This window comes from Musca autumnalis, unplaced genomic scaffold (genome assembly GCF_047663935.1).
Source record: "Musca autumnalis isolate F117 unplaced genomic scaffold, ASM4766393v1 scaffold_3, whole genome shotgun sequence".
NCBI classification, from domain to species: Eukaryota; Metazoa; Arthropoda; class Insecta; order Diptera; family Muscidae; genus Musca; species Musca autumnalis.
In genome coordinates, this window is record NW_027411866.1 from 227,272,987 (window position 1) to 227,287,977 (window position 14,991).

General features: G+C 36.2%; 2 protein-coding genes across 2 annotated transcripts; one reads left to right on the forward strand and one right to left on the reverse strand.

Annotated features, from left to right (window-relative positions):
* The first annotated feature begins 9,499 nt into the window (after positions 1–9,499).
* LOC141399063 (uncharacterized) lies at positions 9,500–10,608 on the forward strand. Its single transcript, XM_073977096.1, has 2 exons — positions 9,500–9,634; positions 9,701–10,608. The coding sequence occupies exons 1-2, from the start codon at positions 9,631–9,633 to the stop codon at positions 10,558–10,560; spliced, it is 864 nt and encodes a 287-aa protein (XP_073833197.1). The 5' UTR covers positions 9,500–9,630; the 3' UTR covers positions 10,561–10,608.
* Positions 10,609–11,300: 692 nt separating this feature from the next.
* MED20 (Mediator complex subunit 20) lies at positions 11,301–12,227 on the reverse strand. Its single transcript, XM_073973190.1, has one exon. It carries the CDS (start codon positions 12,094–12,096, stop codon positions 11,377–11,379), a length of 720 nt encoding a protein of 239 aa, XP_073829291.1. The 5' UTR covers positions 12,097–12,227; the 3' UTR covers positions 11,301–11,376.
* Positions 12,228–14,991: the final 2,764 nt, after the last annotated feature.

Consider the following 14,991-nt stretch of genomic DNA (forward strand, 5'->3'; position numbering starts at 1 on the left):
TTTTAAATAAATCGTGATTCAAGTTGACATTTTTAGGGTTTTTTTTGGTTTTCACGATTTTGATTGGAAACCGTAAGTCCTATCACAATGAGACTGAAGAAAATGTTGTAGCTATGAAAATTCCCTACAAGATTTACCTTTACAGTGTTTTTGTAGGTTTTACCATTTTTGAGATATTGAAGTTCAAATTGGGACAATGCACTGACTGTATCGCACCCTTATAAAACAATGTCATGAAGGGTGCGCCTTAACTAACTTTTAATGAAAACCGCTTACACAGGGGAAGTTTTTGTGAAAAAATCGCTGTAGAGATTTTTAAATAAATCGAGGTCAAAATTCACATTTTTAGGTGTCTTTAGGTTTTCACGATTTTGTTTGGAAACCGCAAGTCCAATCGAAATGGAGCTTAAGAAAATGTTGTAGCTGTGAAAATTCTCTACAATATTGACGTTTATGATTTGTTCTCAGGCTGTACCATTTTTGAGACAAAAAAGCTCAGTTTACATTAAACACGTGCAATAGTATAACTGTTTATATCAACAAAACAGATATATCATATACATAACAGATATAATATGATATAAATGTGAGAATGAGTGTAACAGTTATGATATTGTTTGGGTTGTGTATACTCACAATAACATAACTGTTAGAAACAGTTCTATGTTGTATATGAACGAGTGAGAACTTTATTTGTTTTTTCGTTCTCAAGTATCTGTTGTACAACAGATATTTTTCAAATACTACAGATACCAACAGATACTATAGGTGTAACAGGCTTGTGTGAATAACTTCTAAGGAAAATTTCATAAAAAAATACATTTTTATTATTTAGGGGATAAATAAATTAAAGACATGAACTGTTATAACTGAACGCATCAATTCGAATGTTTTTCTGGATTCAGTGAGTGGAATGTACGAGGGCTACTAGAAAAGTTTCTGACCTAATAATGAAAACGCTAATATTTATCAAAAATAGTTTTATTATATTCCAAATATTTATTGCAAATAGTTTTGTTTTATTGAAGCGTTTTTGTGGTTATTTTAAAACTAGGTTTAAAATACCTTTAAACCAATTTATTTCCCGCAGGGAAGTGTTAGCTTGTTACATTTTTAACAAGTTCGCGGGCGCGAAAAAAACTCGGAGAGGTGAAAAATTATTAATTAACTATTAATATTATTATAATTTTTTATTTATTGTACTATGGATTATTAGGGTAACCCTAGTACTACCACATAAAATGCAACAATCTGGCAGCATCATAGCAGTGTTGCATGCATCAGTAGTTTTAAGTTATAATCTCTCTCTACTCATTGTCAGTACACAGTCAGTTAGTTACTTTGCAACCACCAATTAATAGACATCTCATCTGTACATATTTCGTCATATTTCATTGTTCTTCATAATTAATACTTTATTTCAACTCATAAAACAACTTAAAGTTTTATTCAATAAATGAATTGATTGTTATGTTTAAACATCGTCTTTCATCCAATCGACCACCTCCGTAAGAACATAACAATTTGGCGACGAGGATTTTGGAACAAATATGTATCATTCTCGCTAACAATTTGGCGACGAGGATTTTGGAACAAAGATGTATCATTCTCGCTAACAATTTGGCGACGAGGATTGTGAATCAAAAACCGCTCACACAGTAACAAAAGGAATTTCACAATTTCATCAGAACTTTCAACAAGGCTGCGTAATAACATCAAGACATCGCACACAATAAAAGTTGTGGCAGGAAGATTTTCAAGGAAAACATAAAAACGCACAGGCGCAAGTTCATCAGGAATATTCTAACAAGAATTTTCAAGAAATCTTCAGCGATCAACACTCACACAAACAGTTTGCAGTCTCACATATACAGAAATTTTTTCAGCTCAACACACACACCACTACAACGTTGGAATTTCATCATTTTTGCTGTACAACACACACACATACAGACATACAACGGCAGCGTCTCTAACAAAATTGTAACGGCTGATAACACACAGACACTAGAACAATCTAGACATGTCGGAACAAGCGAATATTTTACAAATACTTGCGAATCAACAGGATTTGCTCAACAAACTCACACAAATCATTGCTGGACAACAAGGTGCAAACACAGTTTCATCATCAATTCCAGGTGAATCATCAGTGGCAAAAGCCCACCTCATGGAATCTTTAGCTAATTCCATGACGGATTTTCACTATGAGCCTGACAGTGGTTTATTATTTGAATCGTGGTACAATCGTTTCAAACACATCTTCGAAAGGGAAGCAAGTGCACTGGACGATGCAGACAAAGTAGGACTTTTTTGGAGAAAAATGTCCAATCACATTCATGAACGATTCAAGAATTTCGTGTTACCAAAACAACCTCAAGAACTTTCATTGGCAGACACAGTCAAGCATCTCACAAGACTATTTGGCCGAACAGAAACACAAGTAAGTCTACGTTATAAGTGTCTCCAAATCACAAAGATGGAAAATGAAGATTTTAAAGAATACGCCAGTCGTGTCAATCTTCAGTGTGAACTTTTTAAACTGGATGACCTAACTACAGACCAGTTCAAGTGTTTAATTTTCATACTTGGTCTCAAATCATCACAAGACAGTGACATCAGAATCCGTTTATTACGGCATCTTAATGAAAGTAAGGAAGTAGTCAACCTAGAAAAGCTAGTTGATGAAACACAAAGCATTTTGGATTTGAAAAGTGACACAGCACTAATTGAGGGAAGTCAAAAACAGTGCAACAAAATTGGTAAGCCTCAACAAAAACAAAAGATACCAAAAACAGCATGTTCCCAGCAAAAAGTTTGCATCCACGGAAGCAGTTAAATCACTGGTGCAAGTGTTACGAAGTGCTTCTTTTTCTATGAATTCCTCAGTGAATTTTACAAGGGAGCGCGCAGAAAGGAAGCACTCCATTTTGCTTCCGCAGCACTCAGTTAGGAAGCACTCCATTTTGCTTCCGCAGCACGCAGCTAGGAAGCACTCCATTTTTACAATTTTTACCACTTTTACGAGTTTTGCGTTCCCGTACACAAAATTTGTATGAAAATCGTTTACGACTTTTACCACTTTGTAAAGTACGGGAACAGGCCTTTAATAAGACATTTTAATTTTATTCTTATAGGCCGTTTATATATAACAAGGTTAACCCAGTGGGTCTGGGTTTCAAATGTCATTTCCATTGTATATACTTCAAACAAATCCTCATAAAGAAGGTTAACCCTGCAAAAAACTATAATATAAACGCCGTATTACTTTAATTTTATTTGTTGAATGAAAATTGAATTTTTTATCGTTTATACATAAAAGTGCTTGTTGGATGTAATCCAAATGTGAGGAAAAGGATTGCCTTTTTCATTAGTCCACTGGAAGCGCATCCATTCATGTAATGAAATCCTCACTCCAACTTGCACCACTTCCATTTTTTTTTGCTGGGTTGGTATTGTGGAGATATGCATTATGCAAAACATTGTCCCTACTCCAAGCACAAGTGTACCAAGTGTCAACAGATTGGTCACAAAGATGGTTTTTGCAACAGCATGCACAGGCAGAGCAAATCAAAACACAACAACGACAAACATCAACAAAGCAAAACCAATCATGATCAAAACTCAGAACAGAACAATGTGAGTCATCAGAATTTTAACAACAACAAAACAAAATTCAGCACAAAAACAGTATCTACAACAGATCCAGTCAAAATCAAGCAGGCAAGAAAATATGCTACAGTGAGTATTAATTCAAAGCAAGTGAAACTACAGTTGGACACGGCATCAGACATTACCATAATTTCCAAATCAACGTGGAAAAGAATCGGAAAGCCGGATGCATTTGAAACCACAGACACCGCCGAAGATGCAGGTGGCAATAAACTTACATTTTTTGCAAAACTTTTTCCAATAGAAGTGTCAGTTGCAGGAAAATCAAAAATTGTGGATTGTTACATTTCAAATTTGGAATCATTAAATGTCCTAGGCATAGATTGGATTGAGAAATTTAATCTATGGGATATTCCAATAGCGAAATGGTGTCATCAGATCAAGTTCACAGGAACTAAGTCATTTAACAATGTTTATCAAGTACTCAATGCTCACTTTCATCCCAGCCCAAATAGACAAGTCAAAACAGCACTCAAAAAAAGGGAAGAGGAAGGAGCGACCGCAAAAGCATCTTCAAGAAAAACTCACAACGTATTCAACGTTCATAAAAATCTATGTTCATCAGTCATGGACAGAAATCAGAAAAAGGAAAGTCAGTATAATTTCAAACACGGAAGTCGCATCAAGGTACATGCAGATCAACTTCAAACAAAAATAGGCGATACTTCTGCTCCATCAAACAAATTATCACCTTTGGACATATTACTTCGAGAATTCAACATTAAATTGCCGTATACAGATTCTACAGCATATCAACCAGAATCATCCACAGAAGACAACCAGTTGAAGTAATATCCAGAACCCAGGTTCAAACTTAAAAGGGGAGATATTAGGGTAACCCTAGTACTACCACATAAAATGCAACAATCTGGCAGCATCATAGCAGTGTTGCATGCATCAGTAGTTTTAAGTTATAATCTCTCTCTACTCATTGTCAGTACACAGTCAGTTAGTTACTTTGCAACCACCAATTAATAGACATCTCATCTGTACATATTTCGTCATATTTCATTGTTCTTCATAATTAATACTTTATTTCAACTCATAAAACAACTTAAAGTTTTATTCAATAAATGAATTGATTGTTATGTTTAAACATCGTCTTTCATCCAATCGACCACCTCCGTAAGAACATAACATGGATATTTATGAAATTAGTCGTATTATGTACATTAATCACAAAAACATTTGATTGTATACAAGTAAATGACTAAAAATTGACTTTGGAAGTGAATGCTATAGCTTTCACGTCCGCGAACGTGTTAAATTGGTGTGGTTATGATTAAACAGAGAGGGAGATAAAGAGAGTAACATATTTGCTTTCCTATGGTTAGTTTAAACAAATACTTACATATTATATGTGCCTACAACATCCCGGAAGGGAGAAGGCATACTTCTTCCATATCAATGAGTGCACAGCGATTCATATTGGCACACTGATATGGGACCTACTTTTATCACCGAGTCCGAACGGAGTATCTTACGACACAACTTGTAAATAAGTTTTCATGGCTGAAATACTCAGGCCACCACCGCCGAAAATGTTGTTGTTCTGGTCGGGGATTGACCTTAAGAGAATAATACCTTGAAAAGCCGCGTCACTTTGTAAGGTAGGGGTTGTTCCACGCTGAATGGACCTACAATACATTTACCGAAGTATTATCCATCTACATACTTCGGACATTAAAGTCATTTCCACAGAAGTACAGTCATGGGGCTATATCGGTGTAGAAGCAGGCTGATAAAGAACATATACACTTTATATGATCTTAAATTATTATTTCGATGAGTTGCAAACAGAATGACAAACATAATATACCCTCCATAACAAATTAAACGATTTTGTTATTCCTAATGGTTTTCATAATGCAGAATTTGTTATTGGTCCATGGAATGATTCTGAAAAAATTCGAAATTCACATTTTTGATTTGGTTTGTAGTACTCGGTCCAGTAGCACCATGTCTAACCAGATTTTGTATCTTGACTTTCGGGTCAAATAAGTTATAGGTGCTTTAAATGTGCATATCATTATTATGTGACTTTTAGGAACGCGATATCTTATAGAGAATTTTACGGTCGTTGTCTTTTGCTTTAGTCACTTTTTGGTAAGGCTCACAGTTTTTGAGATATATAAAAAAACCCTATGACCATGAATAAGTTTCTTTGTACGCATGGGATCAACAGAGATTTTTAGGACCTCATTTGTAATGACAAATCCTACATTTCCACCAAACTTCAGCTCTGTGGGAATTTTCTTTTTTAAATCCTATTTTGTTTGGGCTACATACAATAAATACTTATTGTATCACACCAATATCCATTTATATCAGTTTGTACAAACCAGATATAAACAAATATGTTCCTTTTTTCTGTCTATACCAACTCATATCATACCTGTTTGAAAAAGTATCAGTATCAACTTGTAACTGAAACTACATTCTACATATCCATACTCACTCAATGTTGAAAAATGTCGGAACTGATATATTCAGTTGTATCCATGCAGGTGTTTAGTTTACATTTTTAGGTTTTTTTTTTTTTTGTTAGGGTTTCGCGATTTTGCTTGAACACGGCAAATCTTAGCGGCATGGGAACTAAGAAAATCGTATAGCTGTGAAAATTCTCTACAAGACTGGCTTATGTAATTTTTCCTAGGTTGTACCATTTTGTTAGATATATAAGTTTAAGTTGGGAAATTGCAGTCATGACATTGTTTTATAAGGAGACGATACAGAATTGAATTGAATTTGAATTGTCCCAATGTCAACATCTATATCTCAAAAGTTGTAAAACCTACGAAAATATCATTAAGGTCAATCTTGTAGAGAATTTTGATAGCTACAACATTTTCGTTATTCCCATGTTGATAGGTCTTGCGGTTTCCAAGCAAAATCGCAAAAACCTAAACAACCCCTAAAATGTCAACTTGAACCGCGATTTATTTAAAAAGCGCTCCGGCGATTTTTTTTTTTTGTTACTTGATTTTTCTCATCCATGAACATTGTAGTTTCAGAATCCGCAAAAACTACCCAGGTGTAAGCACCTTCCATTTAAATTTGATTCAAGAGCACAGTGAATTGTTACACAAATAAAACTACCATTCCTAAACAGAAGGTCGTTGAACTCAGCTTCTAAACCAGCTGTTACAGTTTAAAAGTCCTCTTTCTTCCTACATCAAACCTACACACAAACCAATATTGAATTTTTAGCTGAAATAAAATAAAATGAATTAATGTATAGTTCTTTATTTTGCTTTTGAATTATGTTTTTGTCATTGCTGTCAGTACCTTAAGCAACTTAGATTATAATATATTCTGTTTAAGTTTTGTTAGAATATGCTTTTTGGAATTTTTATTAAAACGTTGGTTGAATTAACCACGAATTGAATCTTCATTTGAGTTTGACTAAGAAAGGCACCAGAAGTTAGTGGGAGATACTGATCATGGGTTACTGGGATTTATGCAAACCATCGGCGCAACTTATTGGAAACCTAAACGTCTTTTCTCTACTTTTTTTACACTCTCAGCATTTATGCTAACGACGGTATATAAACTATCATACGGGCAAAATGTGCCTCATCGAAATAATCGTTTTAGAGCTCAAGTATGTTTGGACGAAATGTGTTTCAGACAATTTGGAGTCGATTGAGCAATGTCCGTCCGTCTGTCTGACTGGCTGGAGGGCACGATAACTCTCGAACGGATCAACCGATTCGATCCAAAATTTGGCTTTCGTAATACATATTTTGTCCAAACTTAGTTTAAGTTCGAAGATGGGTTATATCGGTCCACTCTTTCTGGTACCTCCCCCACAAAAGTTCGAAATGTTCGGAAAATTTGTACGTACGATAACTCTTGAAGGCAGTAACCGGTTTGGTCCATACTTTGCAAATCGTAAAATGCCTACCAGACTTAGATAAGGTTCCAATATGGACTCAATCGGTCCTCCTCCTTCGGGTACCTCCCACACAAAATTTGGGATAAGTTCAGATTAGGACCTGCTCTCGAATCGCTTTGATTTTTGTTTTAGCAACTTGTATTCACTGCCCCCCATATAACGGTACAAGTTACATCAGGGGCAAGTCCATACTTCCAGGGTAAATAGCCAGAAAGTTGCAAAAAAAAAAAAAACCATGACACCTTGTGATGTGGTTGGTCTCGAACGGATCTGCCGATTCGGTCAAAAAATTGTTGTTAGTAATATTTTGTCCAAACATAGCTAAAGTTCGAAGAGAAGCCATATCGGTCCACTTCATCACGTACCTCCCCCACAAAAATATTCGGAAAAATTGTTCGTACGATAACTCTTGAAGGGAGTGACCGATTTGGTCCATACTTTACACATTCAAATATGTCTACCAGATATAGATCAGGTTCGAATATGGACTATATTTGTCCACTCCATCCGGTACCTCCCACACAAAATTTGGGATACGTTCAGTTTAAGACCTGCTCTCGAATCGCTTTGATTTTTGCTTTAGCAGCTTGTATTCACTGCCCCCCATACAAGTTTCATCAGGGGCATGTCCACACTTCCTGAGTAAATAGCCTGAATGTTGCAAAAAAAAAACCATGACACCGTGTGATGTGGTTGGAGCTCAAGATAACTCTCGAACGGATCTGCCGATTCTGTCAAAAATTTCCAAACATAGTTTAAGTTCGAAGATAAGCCATATCGGTCCACTCCTTCAGGTACTTCCCCCACAAAACATCAAAAATATTCGGAAAAATTGTTCGTACGATAACTCTTGAAGGAAGTGACCGATTTGGTCCATACTTTACACATCCAAATATATCTACCAGATCAGTTTGGAGTATGGACTTTTTTGTCCACTCCTTCGGGTACATATCACACAAAATTTCGGATAAGTTCACTTTAAAACCTGCTTCCGAATTGCTTTGAGTTTTTGTTGAAGCAACTTGCATTCGCTTCCTCAATTACGACGGTAAAAGTTTTTTTTAGGGCAAGTCCATACTTCTTGAGAAAACAGCCCGAAGGGTTAAAAAACCCCCATGGCACCGTATGTAGTGGCTGGAGGGCACTATAATCCTCGAACTGATCAACCGATTTGGTCAGCTTCCGGTACTTCCCCCAATATTTAAAACATGGACAGACGGACGGACATGCATAAATCGAGTCAGAAAGAGATAATATGTATATCCCCAAAAGAAACTGTCGTTTCCTTTTGTATGTTACATACAAATACACAAAGATATAATACCCCTTACCACAGTGTGGTGTCACTAGAATTGTATGCTCTATGTCTCTTGGACGGGTCAAGCAAATTGGTCCAAACTTTGGATCTCCTAAGATTTTGTCCGAATTTACTTAAACTTCTAAAATGGCCAATGTCCCCCACAAAAGTTCAACATTTGTATCCAAGTGCAGTTTAGGGTCTGCTCGGAAATCTTTTGGAAATCCATACCGATGCCCACTGACCAGTGGGCGCGATATCTATCGAAAAGATATGAGTCCCAAAATAAGATCCACATCGATAATCCATGACCAATGGCCATCTATCGTTGCGATAGATGGGCTCAATGGCCATCTATCGTTGCGATAGATGGGCTCAATGACCTACAAGTAACCTCCAGCCCCATGATAAGCGGAAAAGAAGAGGAAGAATATATAGACACTGATGTGTCTTTTCTTTGCATTCAAACAAATATCGAATAAGCATTCCACAACCACCAACCATGTTTTCTATTTTAAATGAGTCAAACTTTTCCAGTGGTTTGCTCGGTATTTATAGTCCTTTGAGTTCATTGACATTGCAATAAAAAAACAAAATCATACGCATCCCGCAACCGCAATAAGAATACTTTTAATACTTCTGATTTGTACTTTAAATCAGCCGGCAAGTATATAAAGCCCTTTGAGTTTTATTGGTCATGTAAATATTACAAAGTGAACTTTTAAATAACCAGACACCAACGGACAATCAACTGATTTGAGCGATGGGTAAGAAAGTCTCCGGATTGTGTTAACCATTATTTATCTGAATCTTATTCTCGCCTCCTTTGACAGCTGATACCTGGATTGTCCATACACCAAATAAACCCTTGCCGCCATTTACCGTTGTTGGAGGTCATGATAGTGATGGCGCTATCATATATGTGGGTCGGGCCAAGCACAATGATGAATTGTTGTCTGCCAAAGTTATACCCAGCAAAGGATGTGCCTATGTTGCCTGGGATGGCCAGGAACATTCGAAACCCCACTACGAAGTACTAAAAGGACCCGGCTATAGTTGGGTAAAATGTGCATATGGTCAGATGCCACCTAATGCCGTCATGACCGGTCACAGTAGTGATGGTGAAGCCATGTATGTTGGTCGTGCTGATCATCGTGGTAGCCTGTGTGTGGGTAAGGTGCATCCGTCACATTGTTGCCTTTACATTCCATATGGTGGCCAAGAAATCCGTTTGGATCATTATGAAATTTTAATACGTTTACTACCTCATGCATGGATGTCATCAAGTTTGGAATATGCGCCAGCAAATGCTGTAGTGGCTGGTTGTGACAGCGATGGCAGCGCTATTTATGTCGCTCGTGCAGAACACAATGGCCAAATGTTACCAGCTAAATTTATTCCCCATCGTCGTGAAGCCTATGTGGCCAGTGAGGGAAAACAAATTCGTAAATCTGATATAGAACTGCTGTTGGGTCAAAATTATAGCTGGGTTTCGGTTGGTAATGGTAATATTCCGGCAAATGCTGTACATGCGGGTTATACCGAAAGCGGTGAAGCCATGTTCATTGGTAGAGCTAAACACTGTGGTAGCGTAACACCAGGTTTGGTAACGCGAGACTATGCTGGTGTTCTAATACCCTTTGGAGGTGGAGAAGTTCAGGTTGATTCTTATGAAATTTTGTTGAAGAAATAATAAGAAATTTGAAAATATTGTGTAAAACAACACAGAAAAATAAATAAATATTGTAAAAGGATCCCCATGATCTACGGGGAGGGGTGCAAAGATATAAAGGGGGAAACTGACCTTACTAAACATCGTTGTGAGCAGGTTAACCGGGGGAGCCCCTAAAAAAACGTAATGCTGATGAAGTTAAACATTCCCAAAAAAAGTCAAGACCTTTATCGTGGGAAGTATGGACTTCCCCCGGAAAACAATATATCTTAGTCAGCAGGATATCAAGGAATTCCTATGTTTAAAATTTGGGCTCTATCAGATAAGTGTCCTTAAACGACACTTGTTCCATCACAATTGGCTTTAAAGAACAAAATTATATCAATAATGTGCAGTAGTCTCAACTCATGTTGTTTCCACACGTTGAAATCGCATGAGATAAAGATTACAGGAATGGGAACAAGACGGGAATATGAGCGCACACCCGATTTTTTTTGAAATTTTTACCACAGGTAGGTCTCCTTGCCCTGATCACAAAAAAGGCCTATATAATCGGGCATGCGCGTGTAAACCCGTCTTAGGCCCCATTATCTTCTTTTGTTATAGTTTGAATTTTACGTACAGATTTATAGCGCTCCTTCTAACTTAAAGTTAAAAATGAGCATTAAATTTCACGAAGAGCCTCCTTGGCATCAAATTTTAATATGAAATTTATATTTTTTATCCATAGTCCAGCCCATTGTCTTATAAATTAAACAACATTTCCTTTAAATTACAACTTAGACAAATTATTACTTTATTGACTTTTTCTTAAGACTATTTTCTTCCAAAACTCATTTACGATACTCTCATTCCCGCATTCATGGACATGGACGATGATTGTGATGAAACTTGTGGCATTACATTTTGCTTACGATAATTGGTAAAATGTTCCAGATATTGATTAATGGTATCGATTGGTTCATAGATGTCATGTTGTTTGGCATGCAGCTGCTGTTGACCCATGGCGTTTACAACAGGTTGTGATGAAAAATATGCCGGATATTCTTTGGCCACCGTCACACCAAGAAAACTTTGCAATACTTCACGTATCATTTCCCAACAATAGAAAAGGACAACACATGGACGATATTCAATTTCAATGAGTATCCCCTTGAAATTCTCCATCATAGTTACAGAACCTAGCTTAATTAAGAAATCGCCATATTCAAAACGGGCACCTTTAGATTCAATTTTAGTTTGTTTCTTGGATGTATAGAAGGAGGTCATCTTCAGCATCAACAAGTCGAAGAGATTGTCAGCCACAAGAGGTATTTGTTTGCCGGTACCTGTATCTAGTATTGAAAATGTCGTCACTGGATATTCGCTGTCGTGCAATACATGCACAGCCTTCGATGGGCCATGTTGTGGTGCTGAAATGTATGTCTCACAATCTACCAGAAATTGTCCAGTATGAACAGCTCCCAAAGCCAGAAGGCGTTTGGTTAGGAAATCTATCGCGTGTGCACCAGTTTTACCTTCGGGTATTTGATATGGTTGTAGTACTGTTACGCCCATTTTATTGTTTTTTGATGTTTAAACTTGAAAATATACAAGTCTATCGGCAATTTAATGAAGAACAGAAGAATCAAGAGGAAAGTTACAATCGTTTGCAGAAATGCAAAATCAAAACAAAACAAGCGAGAGAAACCAGGGTTTTAAATATCGAAAAAGGCATACAACAATCGATTTATAGATCTCTAACGCAGGGTTGTGTTTGATTGTAAAAGAGATGCCATATTGGTACTAATGAATTTACATGTATAACGGATGTTCTCTCCTTCAGACAGAATTTAAAATAAAATTTAAAAAAAAAATACCTCTGTATATTAATACAGAACGTCAAAATGAAAATAACAAAATAAACAATAATGCTAGGTTTAGATTTACGAAATCCACTCGATTTCAACTGTCAATTCCATTGCTTAAACGTCAAATGAAATCCAATGGATTTCAGATGCGATTTCTTTTAACGTATACGCAAAGGAATTGACAGTTGAAGTCCCATCGATTTCGTAAATTTAAATGTACTATAAGTGTTGTTATTTTACATACAGTTTATGATTTTTTGTATGACATAACCTATAAATGTAAACAACAGCTTTGCCAAACAAACAAAACAGCTGATACCTTTTCACCAGGTAGATGCTAAGGCGAATTGCTACAACAAAGCAATTTTTTGTCAATCCATTCCATTCAACTCTGCTTCTCGTTCTTATCTTTTTGATCTGTCCGGGACTAAATATGTTTCCTAAGTTCCCTGCAGCAGTATTTGCATCTAGCAGTTCACGCTTTAATATATTATTTTCCTGTTCCAATGTCCTTGATTTTTCTACGAATTTTCCAAATTCATCAGCAAATAGTACAGGACTAAAGACAAAAAGTAAATGTTAATGTCAATAAGGAAGTGTTGCTCTAATTCTTCTTACTCAGTCTGGGTACCATCATGTTTAAACAGTATATAGTGTGGGCCAGTGCTCTGGGGTGCTTGGAACTCCTCAAACTCTTCTCGCCAAATGTCCTCATGTAACTCGGTATCTTCATTCTCGGGAATTTCTGTGCCTTCTGGTTTATAGAGTCGCAAGTCTGGCATAGCCAAAGGGAGCAATCTTTATTTGGTACACTTTCCTGTCAAGTGCTTGGGATTAAAGTGTTCGGAGCATATTTTTGCACTGGGAGGAAATTGCATTCCGCAATTTGCACCCCATTCCAACCTTTTCCATTCATCAGATGGGACACTAAAGAAGTTAACTTTTCCAACAATATATTTTTTTTTTTTTGCAAATATAGCACGCTTTCATTTTTATTTTCCTTTTTCAAAACGCGTCTTTTTCTATTTAACTGTGTTAACCGTTTACTTTTTGAAGTCAACTTTGCGTTATGTGTACGTGCGGCGAATTTAAATGACAACAATCTGTGTTTGACATTTCACAGTACATCAGCTGAGCTCAAGCGGGTACCTGTATGATTGTGCCATGCTACAGACAAAAGGTCTGTCTGGTTAATGTAATGGTTATCTTGAAAACAGTCAATTATCTGTTTTTAGTTTTTTGTTGATTTATAGCTCTGTTCCTTTACGTTCAAGAATCTTCAAGTTTTACCAGTTTTTACTCGAAAAGCTTTCCTTTACTTCAGACACAATACAATTCATATGGGAGCAGTTTACAACTTTTGCCGGTTTTACCATTTTCAAAAGTAAAGGAACAGACCATATGTTTGTGAAAATTAAAAACAATTTTATTGTGGAAATAACATAGTCAAATTGTATTGTTTTATAGAGAACACATTTGTAAAGTGGAAAAATACTTTTTTTGTTTCATATTCTTTTTTTTTTCTTTTTTATTTTTAATAAAATACAACGTGTTTGCTTTCTTTATTGTCGGACAAATTGTTGTTTTGGCAAGCCAGCTGATTGCTTGCTGGTTTTTGCTGGGAAGGTGTCTATTTACTTTTTACAATGTTCTAGCAAAGAGAATAAAAACCTCTTACTCTCTGAGAAAGTTCTTGCTGGACAATTCTTGCTGGGAAAGTAACCAGACAGACTTAAAAATGAGCGCGCTCTGATCGAAAAAAGTATGTATGTTCATATGTAATCTCAATTTGTAATCTCATTTTGATTCATCTAAATTTTTTATGTATCACACGCAGGTATCAATAGTTGTGTCTTTTTACTTTTTCAGTAATAATTATTCAGTAACTTCTTCTCAGAGAGTAAGAGAGATTTTACTCTTTGAAACGAAAATAGAGAAAAAAGTAAAAAGACAGCATTTAGTAAACTTTAGCAAGGTAACAGTCGATAACCAAAACAAAAACATTGGCGCCAATGCATGAAAGAAAAACTAACTCCAAAGCAATGAAAAAGTTTTTAAATTTTAAGCAAAATGAATAAAAAATAATTAATATATTAATAAAATAATCAATAAATATAGCTGAATCGTAATATTTATAGTATTTTTCCATAAAAATCAGATAAACATTGAGCAGCTGACCATTAGCAGATGATTAAAAAACAGCTGATCGAACTTGCTAAATGTTGCTGGGAAAAATTCTTTCAGCAACTTTTAGCAATTTCTCAGCAAACAACTGTCAAAATTGTTCTCTCACTTCACTCTCATTTACTGAACTTTGGTGTAAAAAGACAGCATTTAGTAACATTTCGTAATAATTATTACAAATTATCACGTAAAAAGACACAGCTAATGTGAACCAACGTGGAAAACTGAGCGACTATATATCACCAGTCCTGAGATTTGACGATATAGATGTCGTTATACCTAGTAGAGACGACTGGAACCGCAGTAATTCCCCCCTGGACGGTCTGGCTTTTTATACAGACGGTTCTCCTGAGTACGCTTACAGGCTAGATAACAACTGTAGTGTCTTCCAGGCTGAAAAGTTTGGATGCAGAAATCT